The 21274-nt window shown below is 41.5% G+C and overlaps 1 protein-coding gene across 31 annotated transcripts in view; it reads right to left on the bottom strand.

Moving 5' to 3' along the window:
• Positions 1 to 1437: 1437 nt before the first annotated feature.
• TNIK (TRAF2 and NCK interacting kinase) overlaps positions 1438 to 21274 on the bottom strand; it is a 308457-nt gene continuing 288620 nt past the window's right edge. For all 31 annotated transcript variants that reach the window (XM_043491760.1, XM_043491773.1, XM_043491762.1 and 28 more), the window contains 9 exons: positions 20367 to 20481; positions 19471 to 19641; positions 18163 to 18306; positions 16512 to 16646; positions 14397 to 14497; positions 10951 to 11100; positions 8715 to 8874; positions 7994 to 8133; positions 1438 to 4774 (listed from right to left, as the gene is read on the bottom strand). In XM_043491760.1, coding sequence (XP_043347695.1) covers positions 4691 to 4774; positions 7994 to 8133; positions 8715 to 8874; positions 10951 to 11100; positions 14397 to 14497; positions 16512 to 16646; positions 18163 to 18306; positions 19471 to 19641; positions 20367 to 20481 — 1200 coding nt within the window. In that variant the 3' untranslated portion in view covers positions 1438 to 4690. The remainder of the gene's footprint in view (positions 4775 to 7993; positions 8134 to 8714; positions 8875 to 10950; positions 11101 to 14396; positions 14498 to 16511; positions 16647 to 18162; positions 18307 to 19470; positions 19642 to 20366; positions 20482 to 21274) is intronic.

Below are 21274 nucleotides of genomic sequence, written 5' to 3'. Positions count from 1 at the left end.
TGCTTTCCTGACTTAGTGAGTGCAGTACTGTGTACTGTCAATAAGACTGGATCAGGAAGATTATGTTTTACAGGTATAGGACTTGATTCACCTCTGTGCCAGCACCCTAGGGTAGGCAAAGGGTGTTTGTGTTACCCTAACCCTAACTGTACCTCTTGTGTTCCTGCCATAGGATAGCATATTTAAAGGGAGTCAGGACTCCTTTGAGAGCCCTGCTGATGGAGACTGCTTGTGCAGAGATATGCCAATAAGGGCATCTCCCAGATACAGCTGGAAGAAGTTTTTCAGACTAAAATCTACCCCCACACACCCCGAAAATGGCAGATTTGGGTCCACTGAAACATTTTGTAAAGTTGTGTTGAATTCACTAGTTGTTTCAGTTACCACCCCCAACCCCCAAACTCCAACAAATCTGAAGAAAATCATATTTTGTTTTGACATTTTCTGTTAGTTTTGAATTTTACTACAATGTTATTAAAAAGGTTAAAACTTGGCAATGAAATGTTTTGTTCTGAGTTGAACAAATATTGTATTCAATCCAAAACAATTTTTCTTCATATTTTTTGATTTGCTGAAAAATGCAAAGTTTTTCTTTTTTAGTCAACCCAAAATGAATGCCCCCCTCCCCGAATTTTCTGGATCAGCCAGTGAACCAAGATATCAGTTATTCATATAGCTCTACCTCCAATGACTCTGGCTAGCGATGCATACTTTGGGGGCTGCACTGGTGGAGAGTACTGCTGCAGCTGCTTTGCACTGTCACAACCCCCTTCTGGGTCTCTTAAGCCAGTGTCTTCACAGGCTGAATCAAGCTCATGGTTGTACAGGAGCCAAATATAATGGACCGGAATGCAACTGAAAGTTTGAATGCAAGAACAGCCTTGCATCTGGCATGCCAATATAATACAAGGCTTTATCACAAGGGTACATTATGTTCCGGTCTGCTTATCATATTTTATCTTCTATACAGGGGACTATCTGGATCCACAAATGATATGAAGATGTGGAATCCGGGGGGTGTTCATTGAATAAATGCTATGCAAAAAGGACAAATGGCCTCTTTTAAAAACAGTTGAGTGCTTGATATTACAACAGCAGAGGTCTGTTGAACACTGATGGACATGTTGGTCACATTTTTATCAGTTTCACCTAGGATGCTATTGAGGGACAATAAAATCTCTTGGTTCAGGGCATAAATGAGAGCTGCAGGCACCAGGGAGATATTTCCACATTTTTCTCAGGCAGGGTACCAGACGTGATGGGTCAATGATCTGATCTTTTATGGTGAATCTTATTTTTCCTGAGAACTTCTGTTTTGTTGCAGAATATTGAGCTTCTAACTGGCTTTGAAGGAGTGTGGTTCATTTTGCCTCTGTGACTTGCTAATGGTTATTACCCCAGGGGAGAGGGTTAGTGCAAAAATATAAAAGGCATGGCTTGATGTTTGAAGTTTTGTGTTTTATTGTAGTTGGCACCAGAAATGTTTCTGATCTATGTTATGTTCACATACATCCTCTGTAAACAAGAATGCATCAATATTGGTTTCTTATGATTTTGTTTCAATGACTGTATGGTTTTTAAAAAATACATTCACGAACCACCTTATGTTTAAACACAATGATTCCCTTTTATTTCATAACTGTTCCCAAAAATCCCACAATAAAAAAAATCATTTAAAGCTGTGTATTCTGAACATGACACTTTAGGGGAAAAAAAGTCATCAGTTTGCAACATAAATTAATAAGAAGCTTCTGGTTTAAGGTAGCCACAGTGAAAATATAAAGAGCTGGTGGCAATCAATGTCAGTGAAGAGATTTACTCTGATTCCGTTTTAATTCCAGTATCCAACAACTACAGCAGTTGCTAAATTTAAGCAGAAAAAGTTATTGCTAAATAAAACATCCATTGCAATAAAAAGCACAAGGGTGTGTATGTATGTAGTAGTGGGAGATGTGGGCTGAAAATGGAGGTCCTTTTCTGATCACTCAGTGGCAGCTCTAGGTTGAAATTATAGCTAGCCCAAGTTATATATTTGCTCTTTAATTAAGGACACTTTTCAAAGTACCCACAGTGCTTTGCTGTGGCTGACAGCCGGAAGTCTCCCTACTGTTGATTTGGAGACCCCTACAGGAATGTGCAAGCCTAGGCTTGTTACTGAGGAGAGCTCGTAAGTGCTTTGCTGTGGTTTCCACGGGGCTCAGTAAAGTACTGCTGCTGATTTCAAGGTCCCTGCTGGAACGTGCACTACAAGCTTTGCTGGCGTTTACCATTTTCAGAATTTCCCAGCACTTGCAGCTTCAACGATGTTAGTGCTAATTCAGATAAAATGCTGGCCGCCACTGGCATCACGCCCACAAAGTTGTGTAGACGTGCTCTGAGCATAGTTAAACGACAATGCCGTGGCTAATGTGCCATTGGCTGCCTGGAGGCTTGTCTGCATTAGGGCTCTCAACATCCCTGCCATAGGTGGAGCTCCAATGATCCTAGCAACAGTGGGAAATTTCAGATAGATAGACTAGTTTATACACAGCCAGACAGTCTGAGCCACTGAAGCAACTGCCCCTGCACAGATCCTTCCTCTGGAAGAGAGAGTCCATCAAACCAACAGCTATGAATAGTGCTTTGAACAGAGCTAAAGATCAAGTTACCTTACTAGGGTTTTATTTTCTGACTGAGACCAGCACCCTGGTGCCTTAATGGCAGAGGCTCAGAAATGTAGCTGTAAAGCTGCCTAGATTCCCTTACTTAACTGCCTCTAACCTACAAAGCTGCCATGTTGAAACTTTAAGAACCACAGGCCAGAAGTAGCATATTTTCACCAACTTGCTATACATTTGCCCTGGATTTCTGATTTTTATTGTGCTCTCACTGATGGTATGGCCAGCCACCAATTTTAAATGACTATGAACAAAACTAATGCCTACCGGCACAATAATGGATGGTGCAGTCCATTACAGGGCCAGGGGGACTGACAGTGTGAGATTCTTTTTTAATCAGTGAAGGATTCAGATTTGACCAACGACAGTTGATTTGGTTTTTTAATAGCATCATTATTATTACATATAATATCAGAGATTGCCAGTTGAGCTCTCTACATCTTCCTGGAGGTAACAGTGCTGCAATAAACAGCTAAATGAAAAACAAAACAAAAACGAACAAAACGAGGTAGGTTAAAAACAGCAACACAGATCTCATTATGCAACACCCTAATACCACAGGCAGCCATGCTTGTAGCTATTGAGAAAAAAAAAATCCCAGATACTCACTTAAAATTTAAATCAGTTGAGCAGAGTTTATAAGGACACAATTCAACCTGAACTAAATACATACATATTTCTGCACAGATGTTGTCGATCACTGTATGTTGGGTAATTCGTGGGGAGTGGAGAAGGGGCAGAAAGTGATTATAGCTTCAGAATCGTCACTCAAGAAACCCTATTTTAAAAAATTCTTTACAATTCAGCTGTGCAATGCTCCTTTTGGCTTGGTTTAGTAGCTAATCCCCTCTCTCCCCTACACTGAGCAGACACTGGCCTCTCAGAACCTTCTAACTTGTCCCTCCCAATCTTCATATCTGGAGAGGAGACAAAGTCAACAGAAGCCACTTTATCACTGGGGCCACAATACTTATTGGTGCTAGGCACCCTTAGCTATCACTGACTTCCAGGGCAGTTCTGAATGCACAGCATCACTGTTAAGTGGGGCCCAACCATTCAGCTGTGCACACTCAATTAGTTCTCAGTATGATTGGATCCTAAATTTAAAACCCTGTCATCCAAGTGGCTCCATGCATCCCTCCAAATAGATTTGTCACCTGAATGATCTTCTGTTTCTCTCAGCCTTTGTTCCATCCCCTTCTTTTGCCTTGACCTCTTGCATAAAGTAGCATGGGGAAAAAAATGCTAATACACCCTTCCACTATTTTCAGGAGTAACAACAAACACCACCACTTTCTCTATTAACACACACCATTATGTGAAGATCCAGATGGAAATATGGACTGACAGACTGACAAAAATGGTTGTTGATTTTATTAGTCTAAGGCTAGTAGTTTAGCCATTTAAAATCCATTTCCCAAAAGAGGGGAAAAACTATTATTTTTCTCTTCTTTAAAAATCCATTAAGCTGTTGCTGCCAAAAGCAACATGTAAATGTTGGTGAAGGCAAAAGATTTTCCAAAATTACTTAGCTATATGGTTATGGCCTTCATCGCAAAGATAAAAGGTACATTTATTGTGCTGTCTTTCACCAGTTTTAATTAATAACTTTACAGCAAACTATATATTTGATGCTAGCAGGCAGTCAGAATTAAAAACATACTTTTTGACGTTATTTTCTTCCCCATTCTTACAAAGTAGGGGACAAAGAAAAAGTAAAATAAAAAAATTCATAACCCACTATAACACAGCTTAATCGGGAGACCATCAGAGGTTTCTTTCCCTACTTTTGATGTGCATATGTCTCTTTCTGCCCCAAACATAGTGTTGCATTCTTAGGGATCTCCAGTGAATCCTCTCTCTCCATTATCAGACTGCAACAATGAAGGGTGTACTGTATTGTGAGAGTGTGTGTAGAGGAGTGGTGTATTCCACAAGGCTTTCCGTATCTGCCTCTAGAGTGTGAGTCCACATGTTTAATGTCCTTTAAATCAGAAATAATGCCATGAAGGTAAGTGTCAAGCGTTCTTCTATTACCAGTTCATCATGGAATTTCTGTTGAGGGTCATGAAAAAAACTTGGCTACTTCCCCCAGATCTCACTGATGCAAAAAATACCTGTATGGGAAGAGGGGGGGGGGGAGGGGAACAACCGCAACAAGTAGTTAATTGCATGTTTTTTCAGCTTTTTAGATTTAACAGCCACCAAATGTCTTTTAGTCATTAACGACCCAAGCTAGAGTCAAACAAGCAACCTAGAGATGGAAGGTTCCTTATCCCATTACCAATACCTTGATCCAACCAGTTTCCCCTCTTCATTTTTTTTTTAAATTTTCTCAGGAGAGCTGAATGGAGACAGGGCACCTGGTTTCCAGTAAAGTTCTACTTTAATCCTGTTTCTCAGATAGTGTGACTGCAGTACAAGGAGGCTGTGATGGAGCAGAGAAACACCATACCAGGAGAGAAAGGATGAAAGAGAACCCAATTAGCCCCACCCTGCAATACCTGCAGCTAACGCCAGGACTGGAGGGAGAAGAAAAGGAAAGAACCTGGCTCAGTTCAGGAATGTCTGGTGAGGGAGCAGGATGCAGCTCTGCCTCTCTGCTCAAGGGGAGCTTCACTACAAGCCTGACAGCTGGGACAGCCACTGAGGCAGAAGCAATGTGTCCCTGACCAGAAAAGACTCTCGAGGAGACTGGGGAACACCCAGTAATGAGTGGACTCTACTGTTTACTTGAAGGAAATTATGGATCCAAGCCCCTCCAGTCTTCCAATCCCCATCCAAGGGGTGAAGGTTATAGAAGCATCCAGCGAACACAGGGGGATAGAGACTTTCCTCCACAACATCCACAGAGACCTGTAGCTGTGGGAGGATGCTGGAAAGGTCCACAAGTGGACACTGCTCCAGGCAAGCCATTACAGAGGGCAAAAGAGTTGACGGATGCCACAAACAATACTAAGTTTGAACCTTATACCTAGCTAGTATCTCAAGACGACATAAGAGTTTATGAATGACAACTTGGCAGAATTTTCTTCTGGGGCGGGTCTCAGTCCAACATGTAACACAACCTCTCAGTCACTGCAGATAACAACACTCTTCATTCCCACATTTTCTATATGCAAAGGGACACTCTCCAAGACTAGTACAAGGAAACTGAAATCTAACACTTAAGATGTCAACTGAGAGAACTGGTGCTACCATCTAAGGAAAGTTCAGCAAGTTGGTTGTCTCTGTATTGGCTGTATTCTGAGCAAATCAGAAACACTGAAGAATGACCCACCGAGCCAGATCATCATTAATGTAGGTGTCAATAAAATATGGGGCTTTCCTGACTTGCTATCAGTACCAGAGAGGAGAGCTCAGCTTGGGGTTGCTCCATAGTGCCATGTTTATTATAGGCAGGACTTCCCATTTTAAGACCTTATTTTCAATTGTTTATCACTTTGCCAGGCTGTTTGACCTGAAATTTTTCATGCTGGTTGTCTGCCTTAGGTCAACCTTTTGGAAAAATTCAGCCAAATTGGTCAGCCATTTCTGAGAATGAAATTAGGGAAAATTCTGTTCTTTTGCTAGGTTAAAAAAAGCCGGTGACCTTTTCTTTGAACAACTCTTCCACCCCCATACTTTGTATCTGGGATTTGAAATTTGGCAGTGGGGTGGCCTTTACGATAGGGATGTGCCTGTTGTCATCCTTGTAAAATTCTACCAAGTTATAAGCCTTTGAAAAATCACAGCTTGCACATGCTCAGCAGAGACTTTTGATTTTTAGCAGCTAAAAATCTCTAAAAATTCTGTCTTCACTGAGCATGCCCCATCCCCTTACAGCTCCCATGTGTAACCAGACTGTGCATTCACCATCTGCTCACAGCTCCTACTGCAAGTGGCTTATGTATGTGTCATCCCCCCAAAGCAGCTCAGCATGCTCCCTCCAGTCCAGGGCTGCAGAAGCAAAGCTGGCTGTTCCCTGTAATGGCTACTTCCAGCTGGAATGGGGCTCAGGGCTGGAAGGGGCTAGGCACTAGACCTGAGAACAGGGAACCTCTCTCTCCTGTACTCTCCGTGACCCCACTTTTCACACCCAGGTAATGTGGAAGGGGAAGCTGCCTGATGCAAATGCATTAGAGGACAAAACCAGGGCAGTGGGGAAGAAAAGGAGCAGAATGGGACAAGGAGTCTGGTGAGATTGGAACTGAAGGGGTAGGGGGAAGAAAGAGAGTAACTGGCTGGGCAAAGAGCCTGGCCTTAGGAAAAGTAGCCAGGGATGAGCAGACAGGATGGGACAGGGACATATTGGAGAGGATGGGGCAGAAGTCATCAAGTCTGGGGAAAATGTGTAGAAGAGTTTGTGTCCACTAGAGAGCACTCTCCTCCAAAGCCTGGAATGTAACTCCCGATTCTTGAGTCTCACCATTCCTCTGCTGTTAGCATACATCTGTGAAACCCTTTGGCAAATATGGTCTTTCATCCCTCCCTTGTGCTGGTCCACACAGAGGATGACATCCTATTACTGCTACCAGTTATTCCGTTAGCCCAAGAGGCAGAGATCTATGCAGTGGATCTAAACAGTCCAACTCTGCTGATGAGTGGGTATCAATATGATGTCACATGATGGAATTTCTGCTTTATCAATTTGCTTTTTGAAAAACCTAGGAATTTACACACAAAAATCTACATTCAAAGAACATTATTAAGATTGTATCACAATGCGTACACACGAGAGGATCAAATTAAGGTTGCATAGGCAACCTTCATACTGGCATTTCTTAACTTCTAAGTACTTGACTTTGCAACATTAATAATGTTCTTTTAATGTAATGTGTGTGTGTAATTGTAACTGACCTGACAAGATTCTAAATGGATTTATTTCATGGAACTCATTTGTGGCCATGAAATATTTTAGAGTAGAGGCTATTGTTTAGGTGAGGCAGCTTGAACTGGAGTATATATTTCAGCAGCATTTTCACTCTGCTGGATGAGGGAATGGTTATGCAGAAAATCATTATAATAGAATCTGTAAATGGAAACACAACTGATCCGCTCCAGCTGATCAAAGATAGGCAAATAGTCCCATTAGGTTTTGAGCAGACTCCTCAAGTAGCTTTGTCATCACCACTTAGGAGAAATTTAGGCTGAGTCAATATAGGGCCTCTCCCCATTACTAGTTGTCTCTACTTAAGAGAATTACTTGGAGTGGTTTGCTTGTGTGTTGTGTGCATTAAGTAGACCATCACATTGATTACTTATTAACCTCAAGACAAACTAGATCTGAAACCTCAAGGTAGCTGGTTGTATCTTAAAGATGTAAAGCACTGATGCACACTTTGAGGCAGACTTACCTTATCATTTCTTTCACATAGAAATTTTAACCTTTGAGCTCGCTTGTGCATAAATACTCCATCCAAATGTCCTGTCTCCACTGAACGGATCTCAATAGCTTTTTCTCCCCAGCCCATTATTTGATTGGAATGAATGTAGGCTGTCAAAAGGAATTTCCAAAAGAGCATTAAAAACATTTGGCAGGCTATTAATAACAAAATGGGCAAAGCCGCTCTCAACAATCAGTATTCAAAGACTGTCTAGAGGAATCAAGTAGCTCTCCATTTGCCAGAAGCCAGCCACATCAAGAGAAAACACTCAAATAATAGATAATAATAATGGTTCTTATATAGTGCTTTTTCCTCCATAGATCTCAAAGTGCTTTAACAAGAGGAAAGTATCCTTATCTCCATTTTACAGATGGGGGAAACAGAGGAACTGAGAGGAGAAGCAAGGTCACACAGCAGGCCAATGGTAGAGCCAGGAGTTTAGAATCAGGTTCTCCTGACTCCCCATCCAGTGCCCTCTTCACTGGAGCACATTGTCTCCCCAGTCTAGTGACTTTAAGTACGGAGTCCTCAAGGCCCAATCTATGAATGGACAACAACTAGGTCCATCACCTGAGTGAGAGCGGTCTGCTTTGATTGGCAAGTGCCCAAATGACCCCATCTTAGTTTCCTTTATTTCACATCTTATTTTACATTTGTAAATGACAACGGAGAAGAGGAAGGGTTCACCTACCCACAGAAGTAGGCATTTCTCCCCACTGCAGCACCACGTCTTTAGTTATCCGTCCATAGGTGTTCACATACACCCCTTCATCCTCATAGCACACGAGCATCTCCATCCCGTCCGTTTTCGGCAGGATGACAATGGCGTGAGGAGTGATATTGCCCTGAATCTGTGATTAAAATAACCCCCCCAAATCAGAATTAAATCAAAGAGGGGAAAAAAGTCTAAGAAAATCCCACCCTGTTAAACAGCTATGCCTGGGCATTTAAAGGATCGGCTCGAAAGAGAGTAATTTGTCACATTTACCTCACCATCAAACTGTCTGAAGTCTCAAAGATAAACAGCCCTAGCCATTATAAGGAGATTGCAACATTTACACCCCCAGAAAACGATGTCTGACATTTGACAGTGCCATATATCAACTGCTATTGACCACAAAATTCATCTTGTGTTCAAATGATAGTGAAACAGAAATTAAGAATACTGGGTACAGAACTGGGGGAGAAAGAAATCTTCTCCTTTCCTGAATAATCAGTGTTTGGAGGAAGGATAGAAACTAGGATGCAGCTACTTTTCTTACATTTCTGATCTTCAGTTGCTAAGGCAACATGCTATCTTGGCGGCATTTCCTCCACCTTCCTGTCAAGTATCAGGCACTGGCAGCACTATCAGGCAATGGATACTGTCCTAAATGAGCCACTCGTCTGATCAGATAGGGAATTCCTATGTTGATTTAAAACATAGTTCCAGCTGACCCGGTTTCTCCAATGGTTTGCTCAAACAAACACAAAAACATAAGAATCGCCATACTAGGTCAGACCAATGGTCCATCTAGCCCAATATCCTGTCTTCTGACAGTGGCCAGTGCCAGATGCTTCAGAAGGAATGAACAGAACAGGGCAATTATTGAGTGATCCATCCCTTGTCGACCAACCTCAGCTTCTGGCAGTCAGAGGTTTAGGGACACTCACTGCATGGGTCTTCATCCCTGACCATCTCAGTTAATAGCCATTGATGGACGTATCCTCTATGAACCTCTCCAATTCTTTTTTGAACCCACTTATATTTTTGGCCTTCACAACATCCCTGGCAGTGAGGTCCACAGGTTGACTGTGTGTTGTGTGAAGAAGTACTTCCTTATGTTTGTTTTAAACCTACCGTCTATTAATTTTATTGGATGACCCCTGGTTTTTGTGTTATGTAAAGGAATCACACTTCCCTATTCACTGTCTCCACACCAGTCATGATTTTATAGATTTCTATCATATCCCCCCTTAGTCATCCATTTCTGATCTGAACAGTCCCAGTCTTTCTAATCTCTCCTCATATGAAAACTATTCTATACCCCAAAGAATTTTTGTTGCCCTTCTCTGTACATTTTCCAATTCTAATACAGTACACCTTTTATAAGACGGGGCAACCAGAACCTCACACAGTATTCAAGCTGTGGGCGTACCATAAATAGGTAAAGTGGACGTACCAAGTTAAACCTAAACCCCAGTATGTTTTGTAACCTCAGTTCAGTCCTGCTTTGGCCTTATTCACAAAATGTACTTAAACCAATTTAGTTGAAATCATGTGATGAGAGATTCTTACCAGAGTTCAGCAAAATCGGCTTCCAGAAAAGGCCACATTTACCTCATATTGTCTTGTCTCACTTAACTGTCCATTTTTGTCTATTAACCATACACAGAGTTCGGAACGCAGCTTATTCCATAAAGATCCTGTAGCCCAGTCCTGCAGCCCTTACTCAGGAAAACTACTTCACAAGGGAGTGGGGTGAAGGGCAGGATTTGGGACTCCCCACAAGAGATCTGCATTAAGAGGCCCAGTTCCTTGGGGTGCCCATTTTGTTTGTTGGGGCAGAACCTGGTTCCCTATTAACCATCCCCCCAGCAAGGAAACAGAAGCTATGGAATGGCGCCACTATTGGTCCGTGGTGTATGTGAGAGGATTCCTCTTTCCATGCCTGACTATGGAGGCTTGGCATGGGCTGAATTTGCCCCCAAATAAGTAAAGACTGTCGAATCAGATCTTTTATCTTTATTAACTAGGTGTATGGTACCTCTCACCCTCTCTCATTTGCTTGTCCGAGAGGCCATTACCAGTGATTTTAGTACTCACAGCAAGATGCCATGTAATTAGCAATGATTTCCAACAGCCAAACCCTCTTCCAAACCTTATTTGGGATGTACTTTATTCATCATGTTAGTCATACAGTAACACAGCTCCTCCGTGTACTCACGTGAGATGGTATATAGATATCATAAGAGTTCCCTGAATCTACATCAATCACATGAAATCCAGTGTGTGATCCAAAGATAACCTTCAGTCTTTGACCCTCTTCTACCGTGAGGTCCACAAGCAACGGTTTGTGCTGGAGATCTGCAAAAGACTTTTAAAATCCATTCAGTCAGTTTCCTGAGGTACAAACAAAGCCCACTATTGGCAGCATATTACAGTTATGAAACCACGTTTGTCTCTTATTAAATGTGTCATTGATATTCCTATTGCATCTCAGATACCCCATAGGGTATTACTTGGTCACTCTGTCTGTCTACGTACATTTGCTAGTCTGGCTCTTTTGTATTGCTATATCTTACAAGAAGCTTCAAAGTGCTGCTGTAATGTTTGTCTTTCCTGTTATAACAATCAGGCTGTCTGACATGTTACATACATGCTGCATTTCGCCATGCAGGGATAGCAGTCACTTGAAAATATGGATCCAACAGCTGGAATGAAAGCTCAAAAGACAGCCTGTAAAGATACTGGCATATGCCACCCACCCACACCAATGGGTGGGGGAACTTGATGGGGCCAGCCGTGAAAGGGAGACAGTTCCAATAGCAAGGGAGGGAGATACTTGCCAAAGGACAATAGGTAGCTCCTCTGTTTGGGAATCTTTGGCATGCATTGGCCAGCTGGGGGAGTGGGGTGCTGATTGGCCAGCATTCCTCAGCTCCCAGGATTTAGCTCCGCATGGGGGTCATGTGGAATCTCATTCACCTCTGTTCCTGCAGCTCACCCTACCCATCCAAACTAAGAACAGGAACGCAGTTTGACAGATGCTGTGGGTTACTGTTTAGGTGGGTCAGGAAGGAATTTTTTCTCCCCTAGGCCAACTGGCAAAGTACCAGGGAGTTTTTGGCTTCCTCACAGCATCTTGAAGCCACAGTGGGTTGAGTAGGAACATGCATGGTACATACTGGGTGGAGTTGTTTACTCATTGTGACTTGTGGCCCGTTTCCAGTGTGGTTAAGATACTAAAATGAACAGTTCCCAGAGATAAAAGACCTGGGATTTTGGTGTTGGGTCTTGCGCTCACATGATAGGGTGAGACTCTGTGGCCTTTGCATGAGGAGGTCAGACCTTGTGGCCCTCACTGGCTGAGGTCCCCACCCTGCTGCACCCTCTGTCCCCCTTGCTAGGGTGAGAGTGCTAGGACTCAGAGAGCTGAGTCCTTGGAGAATAGGCTGAGGAGAACCTACCCCACATTATGGGTTATATGGTAAGGAGCCCTGTAACCCCATGCACTGAAACCAAGTAAATACCGGGTATAGGAGAGTATGGGTGGGTAATGCCCCTCCCTCTGTGTGAAAGTTTAATAAAAGTTGCAGCCTGCTGCTTAATTCCATTCATGTGTCTGTCCTTATTTTGCTGCTGTCTCCACATCAAGCTCCACCATCACCTTTTCAGAATAATCACTTAAACTCCCTTTGTCTTTTTCTTACAGAGATACTTTAGGGTCACAACTTGCAAACACCCTCACCGCTGCAAACAACACACGAATCTCTGCCAGCCAGCATTGATAGGCTTTGAAGTAGCCAGCCCACATTCCTCTGTTGCATGCACAAATAATTTGCAGAGAAGTGGTGTGTGCAGGGCTACTGCAGGATCAGATGGTGTATGCATTAAAAAAATGTGACTCACAAGCTCCTCTCCTGCATGGTATCTTTTGGGGGGTTGGAAAATTCCACCCCGGGCTCTCCATTGTGAACACAGTTCTTTTTTTGCAGGTGCCTCTGTGCAGCCCCAAAATTTGAGCCTTTAAACAGGATCATGGAGGAGTACTCATTTTCTTTTGAGAGAGTATTTCAGCCAACACATATGGAGGAATTCCCCCTTCCAACCCACATTAGGTGCTCTGTTCCATGTAAGGTCTGTGTTGCTGTGTGGGTCCATTTGTATCCTGTCTGAGTGGTTTTCATGCGGACTTTGAACAAGAATGAATTATTAGGGATGGTGTGGGGCAGGGCAAAGAAGGGCCACTCGGCATTTGCATAATTCCAGTCTCTGTGAATCCCTGAACAGGGGTGGAAAGGCAGTGATGTCTATTTAGTCCATAGATTCGAATAGCAGCTACAGGAGAATTCAACTACAGCTTCAAAACTTGCCCGCAGCTTGGAGAGGTGGATCCCATCCCATTCTAAGGCCTGGTCTACTCTACCACTTACTTTGTGTGAATAAGCCATCCACTGAGCAACGTAAGTTACACCGACCTACGCGCCAGTGTGGACAGCGCTATGTCAGCAGGAGGACTTCTCACAGAAGTGGATTTATTATGCTGACAGGAGAGCTCTCTCGCCCATCAGCATAGAGCATCTTCACCAGACATGCTATAACAGCGCATCTGTGCCAATGTAGCGCTTCTAGTGTAGACTGCCCTAACTCTGCTTAATTCCTCATATGAAGTCCACTTCACTTTATTCAAATTTATTAGAGCATAAGCTTTCGTGAGCTACAGCTCACTTCATCGGATGCGCCAAATGCATCCGATGAAGTGAGCTGTAGCTCACGAAAGCTTATGCTCTAATAAATTTGTTAGTCTCTAAGGTGCCACAAGTACTCCTTTTCTTTTTGCGAATACAGACTAACACGGCTGCTACTCTGAAACCTGTCACTTTATTCAGTATCAGATCACACTCACCCTCCCTGAAAAAGCCATATTTGCTAGAGGGATGCAGTGTTTACTCAGCATGAAACAGTCTCTGAATCCAGTTAGCCCTCTGCAAAGACCTGTGGGTGGAAAGTGCTATAAAGTGCTGAGTGTAAAGTACACAGAGCACAGTTAGTTTAGGTACAATTTATGTACAATCAGAATGCCACTGAAAAATCCTGGGGAAAGATAGGAAGGGAAAAAAAAGAAAGTGGCCTCAGATTATTAGATTTTATACCTGAAGATAAAAAATTAACACTGAGGGGAAAAAAGATGCAAAACACACTTCTAAAAATGCAACTTTTTAATGTCATTAAAATGTAAATTAGTTTGAGATAAAATAATTTATTTAGTCGATATGAAAAAAAAATACAGCATTGGTCAAAAACTTTCAATTGCAGAAGAACATACCCAGAATATACTAATAAATAATTATCAATAATACCTAGCACTATTATAGCACCTTGCATCCAATAATCTCAAAGGTAGTATTAAGTACAATAAATTCTTGATTCTTGAAGAATCTTTCTGTGTGCCTGCCTGAAGTATGAAAGAGATATGCCATTGAAAAATCTGTCTGGTAACTCTGCCAGGTCAGTTCTATGCATCACAAAAGAGATCTATGTTTGATTCCTTGTCTGGCCTGATAATGGGAGGATAACCAAGGAAATGATACACTTTCATAATCTGTATAATAAAGAAATTCCCATGTACTTATGATGATGGATTGTATTTTTGTAATAATATAAACATACCTTAAATGCCATAAACTTGTGATATGGTTTAGGAGCCCAAGCATATATCTCTACAGCATTCTTTAAGGCAATCACCAAGAACTTGATTCTTTCATATTTCACTAAAATTGAAATAAAACTAATTTTTAAAACATCCATTTTACTCAAACAAGTCTGCACAATTTATCTCAAGGAAGAGCTTCTCACTATCTTTCCATTGGTAATGTTTTTATCTAGTACATAGTGATGGATTAAAAGTTTAGCTAGGATTGCGGCATACTGATTTTTTGTTGCCTCATTCCTGTACCTCTGTTCAAAACACTATCAAAGTACAAAAAGAAAAGGAGTATTTGTGGCACCTTAGAGACTAACAAATTTATTTGAGCATAAGCTTTCGTGAGCTACAGATCACTTCATCGGATGCATTCAGTGGAAAATACAGTGGGGAGATTTATATACCCAGAGAACATGAAACAATGGGTGTTACCATACACACTGTAACCAGAGTGATCACTTCCATACACATTGTAACCAGAGTGATCACTTAAGGTGAGCTACTACCAGCAGGAGAGCGGGGGGGAGGGGGGGGGCCTTTTGTAGTGATAATCAAGGTGGGCCATTTCCAGCAGTTGACAAGAACGTCTGAGGAACGGGGGGGATAAACATGGGGAAATAGTTTTACTTTGTCTAATGATCCATCCACTCCCAGTCTCTATTCAAGCCTAAGTTAATTGTATCCAGTTTGCAAATTAATTCCAATTCAGCAGTCTCTCGTTGGAGTCTGTTTTTGAAGTTTTTTTATTGAAGTATTGCCACTTTTAGGTCTGTAATCGAGTGACCAGAGAGATTGAAGTGTTCTCCAACTGGTTTTTGAATGTTATAATTCTTGACGTCTCATGAAAGCTTATGCTCAAATAAATTTGTTAGTCTCTAAGGTGCCACAAGCACTCCTTTTCTTTTTGCGAATACAGACTAACACGGCTGCTACTCTGAAACCTATCAAAGTACAAAATACTGCAATGGAGTTTTTTTGGCCAAACTGCCTAGAAACAAGAGGGGGGAAATCCTCTTCCTTTTTGATTAAATCAGATCTAAGACTGCAGAATCAAAGGAAAAAATAAGATGTTTGATTATCTTTCTTCAGCAGTTAATGTTACATGTGATTTAAAAATATTTAATAAAGGGGAATATTTAATAAGCTAATTTTAAAGACATTTCCTTCAAAAACTCTTCCATCAGACTAAACCTTCCTCCACAGTGGACTATGAACTGTGAAAGAAAGAGAACAACTTAAAGATGATTAGTCCATTTATATGAATTACCCCCAGCAGTTATAGTTAGGATCAAATTTCCAGGGACATCAATATTCATGCCTCATGGCATACACAGATCACCAACTGATTTGCTAACTGAGTTTGGGAAGAAATGTTTTTGACCACAGTAGAAAATATTGTACAGTTATGTGGGCTTTTATATCACCCTGTGAAGCATCTAGCACTGGCCACTGACAAAGAAAGGATTCTAGACTAGATGATCCATTAGTTTATTCTGGTATGGAAAATCCTATATTCCTATCAGAAGAGCGCAAGAATACGATCACGGCTGACAGGTGAGAATTTGAACAGTACTACATGAATGCTTGTCATTCAGTTTAGTGGTTTTTTTCAATGTATATAACCAAAGAAATAGTCTCTTCCTGATTGCTACTGCCTGGGTGAAACTTGATAAAAGAAAAGTCTTCAAAATTGTGAATTGTTCAGAAATAAGGAAAACTGAGGAAAGACCTCTCAAAACCAACTGGTCAATGATTAATGGGAAGATGAATGATTGAGAGTCCGATTTTCCTCTCAGTGACACCAATTTTACATTGGTGTGACCCCATAAACTTTAGCGGAGTTACTCCTGATTTACAACAGTGAGAGGAGGAATCTGGCCCTGAGGATCATGTAAACATCAAGCAGAGTTGTCCCTCAAGTTCACTACTATTGGTACCTCACAGTTTCTCTTTCAGTACTAGAACAATTGTAATGATTGCTTAATTTGTGGTTTTAATGGCTACACTGAATTTCTTAAAACATCCTTCAAGTGAAATCCTCATGAGGTGACCAGATACAGTACATATCCTGTTCCACTTACCAACTTTGTAATGTATGCAGCCTTCCAAGTCTCCAACAGTGATCCAGCCTTGCTTCTTTTCTACTTCTGGGTCATTGTGTAAAATTCTATTTCTTAACCATGAAAGGTAGTAAACTCGCAGCTTGTTCTTCTTTCCTAGTGAAAAATGAAAAAAATACAATGCAACTATAACTCACAGTCACTCAATGTGACACTGTCCCCCCCTCTATGTGTCCCAGCTACCAGTACAGGTTTATGAGTTTTGGCTAATAGAAGTGTGTCTTAGTTTTGGCAGTGAAGGCTCATGCTTTTGGATCCAGAGGTCCTGGGTTCAATCCCTGCATCTCACAACTCATTTAGGGTCATCGCATTGCATGACATTGATCCACTACACATTCCAACCTCATTGCATGAGCTTTCCTCATACGATTCTCCCACATCTAAATACCTTCTGACTTCATCTGGCCAAAAAACCCTTCTGAATAGCTCTGCAATTTTAATCTTGCTCACCAGCTACTGCTATTTGAGATAAGTTCCATTATTTGACTACACACTTAGTTTCTGTGTCTGGCTATTTGGTGTAACACTGCACTCTAGTGGACAGATTGCTAGATTTGGGGGAGTGTGATCATGTCACCCTGCAGTCTAACCGGATATAAACCCTAACCCTGTTACTCAAATGTGAATATTTCATGGGTTACCACTAATAAGTGTTAATAAAGACCCAGTTCAGATGCATTACATGGCTCCCACTGAAGTCAGTGGAGTTAAGCCATTAGCCAGTAGGTTAATTGGCTAATACCCAACTCAGAATTCCAAATCACACATACGCAATATTCCAATCACCTTTGCAAGTCTGTTAAGCTCACCACAAATGCTCATAATGGATTTCTACCTTCACGTTTTTCTTCCTGTGGTACTACAATTCCTATAATTTATATTCTTTTCAGAAGTACATAGGAGCAATATAAGAAGGTAAATCAGGAAGCAGCATTTTAAAAGAAATCTTCAGTGAAGGGAAGAAAAGTCTACACTTCAATGGTTAGTAGGCTCAGGAGGAAGAAAATATTAAATAAATGAGAGAAAGGGACAGGATTGCAAACAAAACTACAGCTATCAAATTGTTTCGTTGGAGTAAATTTTGTCACTCTAACCAGTGAGAATTAAATGTGCAAAATAAGTTAACAGGAAAGGTTTCTGCAATTCACTATCTCCTCCCATCTATGGATGATGGGAATACTAGTGTCAGCTTTCTGAAATGGGAGCTTATCCTAAAGGTCTGATTCTGTAGCCTCTCTATAGGTGGGACTGTCACATTACTTCCGTGGGAGTTCTGCATGTGGAGTGCCTATACAAACAGGCATGAATATTTAAATACCCAAAGTATCCTTTGATTCAGGGTTGAGAGCACAGAGTTGTTGGCTGAAAACTGAAATGGTGACAAGCCCTTGATTATAGTGATGCAGCCGAGCATCTTGCAACTGAGGATGGAAGAAAATGCCCTAAGAGGTGTTTTCCAGATCTAATTTCTTGGATTCTGTAATTAAACTAAAAGCTAATCCTACAGTCCTTCTTCTGATGTTAAGGGGCTGGTTTCTGTCTGAGACAGAACTGCTCCCAGGAAATTAGAAAGGAAAGGGTTGTGAACAGTGAAGCAGAGTAACAGGTGTACCTGATATTGTTACAAGGACATTAAGTCCCTCTAGCACATCCATCTGTTGAAATCGCCTTCTATTGATCAGGTTGTACACCTTTCCTTGGCCACTTCGATCCAACAGCATCAGTCCATTTTCTGTACCCACTAGTAGGTTAACACCTAGATATTAAAAAAGCAAATGGGATGACTTAAACCGCGCTCCACAGCTGCTGCTTTAAGGGCCTGGTCCAAAGCCTATTGAAGATAATGCAAGTCTGTCAACTGATTTCCATGGACTTTGAATCAGACCTTAAATCTCATTCTCAGGCTCCCAGAAAGGACAACAATCATAACCGTACCAATCTAGCATGAGACTATGTACCATAAGTATGGCCAGCATCATGAGGAGTACTCCATGCCTGCATTCCATTGGTGTAGATATTATTATCCCCATTTTACACATTGGCAAATCCAAGCACAAAGAGGTGAAAAGTGCTTTGGCCAAGGTTGCCCAGCACAGCAAGGAAGAAAGGTCAGTCATATTTATTCCCTGTCCACTGCTCTATCACTAGAGCATGAGTAAAATTTTCAAGAATGCCCAAGTAACTTAGCTGCCTAAGACCCATTTTCAGTCGTGAAAAAATCCATGACCCTGAGGCTGCTAATTCTCATTGATGTGCACTATTGAAAATTGGACTTAGGCTGCTGAGTCACTTGGGCATTCTTGAAAATTTTTACCTCATGTTGCCTCTTAGGACCCTGACTTTAGCATAACCATTAAAAGCAAGCACTTATAATGTAAATTGCTGGACAATACATTGTAGCAATGAAACGAATACAAGGCAGAATGAGTTTCTGAAACAGATCTCAGTTTTCAAGCTTGAATGCATAGTTAGACACCCACCTTTGAAACAGGGGGCTTTAACTGGCAATGGGACACCTCTGGGTGTCTAAGGGCCCATCTAAGAGCCTACAGGTGATGCTGATACTTAACTTAGAGCTTGCCTACATAGTAAATTACTGCGCATTCAAGTAGTGAAGCTGCACTCTGGGACTTTCACTGCAGTGTAGCAGTGTCCACAAGAGATGCTACTGCCTGGCAAGCTGGTGTGCTGTAGATTCACACCTTGGTTTGCTGCACTCACGATGCAGTAACGACAAGCCTTTGGGTCCTCAAGTTTCCATCAGTTACAAATTGTTCAAAGTGCCTGTTGCGTAGCACGAGGCTGCTGCAGACTGAGGCATGGTTGCACGGTGAAGCAGTCTTTAAAACCATTCACGTTTCATTTTTAGCCCCAGGCTCTAAAAAACTTTGCAAAGAGTGTTAGGTAGTTAGCAGTTTACCCCATAAAGCAGCACAAAGTATTTCTGAATTGAAGCGCTTCTTGTACTTCCGGATCTCCGGCGTGTCGCTGTGAGGGCGGATATTGGTAGGGTTCACATTTACCACAGAGATTTTCCTTGCCTCATTCAGTTTGGCCTGTTCTTGTCTAAGCAGTTCACTGGTAAACAGTGCTAAAAAGAAAACATATTAGTAACAGCTTCCTCAACTCCATCACAACTGGACTACTTTTCCAGTCTGCTTGATTCAGTAGAGAAATGTTAATTTTATTTTCTGATTAGGGATAAGACATTAAAAATGCAACAAATGAGCTGGCCTTTGATTTAAGATAAATAGTTAGGTGATGGATGAACACCAAAAGCTTAGGTAGCTGGTGTGCTAAGACCATAGCTTGACTTGCTCACCAAAATCGTCTCATTGTTTCCTTGAGCTCCCTTCCTATCTGTCTGTATCCACCTGCTGTTTCTTGTCTTTTATTTAGATTGTGAGCTTATTGAGGCATGGACTATCTTTTTGTTCTGTGTTTGAACAGTGGGGTCCTGGTACAATTAAATAAAATAATAATAGCAGCAACCAAACTTTCTGAACTATCCAAACCTCTATTTGAGTCTGTAAAAGGGTACTGGAAATCTCTCCCCCACTGACAGGGAGGGTGAGCACATTTTCACTATAGATCCTGCTTCCTCTCAGACCTCTCCCATGATATTTCATCATTTCCCGGTTTTGGTTGGAAAGTGGAAGGAATACCAAAAAATCCCACAAAAAAACCCCCAACCAACTAAGCCACCCACCCACCCCAAACAGGAGTTAATGAACATTTTAAGGTCTGGGTTATGTTCTGGGTGTACACTCTGATCTCATTTAGACCGTACCCCATGTTGGCTGCATTGCTTCCTACCTGTAGCAGATGACTCCTCATCATCATCTTCATCCTCATCAGTAGGGGAGGTCTGATACACTCTGGTATCCACAAATGGAGTGAAAGAGGCTTTGGTGCTACTTCCCATGCCATACTATAAAGCAAGAAACAGGATGATGGCTCAGAGGAAGGGAATAATACTTAATACCAATGTTTTTACTTCCAGTGAACAACAAACTATAATCTTCCCCCATGGGGGACTGTTCAAAACCACGCTCTTTGCCCTGTCAGATCAGTTTTCTATATGCATTGCAAAAATATAATTAATAAACATTATATAGAAAGGGTAGATTCATGAAAGTTTGCATTGTGCTTTGAAAATGAAAGGTACTACAATATGCACTGTAAGTGCTAATTACCGAACACATGAAGAGGTGAAAGAAAAGTCTTATTGACAAAGGTTTGGGATGACTGCATCTCATGAATGGTGAATCCAGGAGTGAATTTTGCAGGACATCCCAGACAAGCACAACTGAAAACTTGAAACCACACAGCCCTGCATCATTGTGTAACAGGGACATGCTACACATTTGACAGAAAAACAATTGCAGGAATGTTTGAGAGTTTTTTTAAAGTATTCCCATTGCTTTTTTTGGATGCCTATGCTTGTAAAACTAAGATGTTTTAATTAGCATATCTTCAACTATATAGTTCTCAGAAATAGAGAAAAATAAATAATACATTTTAGAAACCTCTGAGAACTGCCTTGGCGAGCTTTTGCAGACATAATAATGTGACAGTTTGGCTATTCACTACCCTGTGATATGCCAGGGCAAAAATAGAAATATTTATCCCATTGGTAAAGTTACAAATCCTGGCCCTCTAAAAGAAGAACCCATTGCTGGTCCTGATGGGGTATGTGATATTGGACTTTAAATCTATCGTTG

This window comes from Dermochelys coriacea, chromosome 9 (assembly GCF_009764565.3).
Source record: "Dermochelys coriacea isolate rDerCor1 chromosome 9, rDerCor1.pri.v4, whole genome shotgun sequence".
In the NCBI taxonomy this organism is placed as follows: Eukaryota; Metazoa; Chordata; order Testudines; family Dermochelyidae; genus Dermochelys; species Dermochelys coriacea.
The sequence above is the reverse complement of the archived record's forward strand: the minus strand, read 5'-3'. Positions and strand labels throughout refer to the sequence as shown.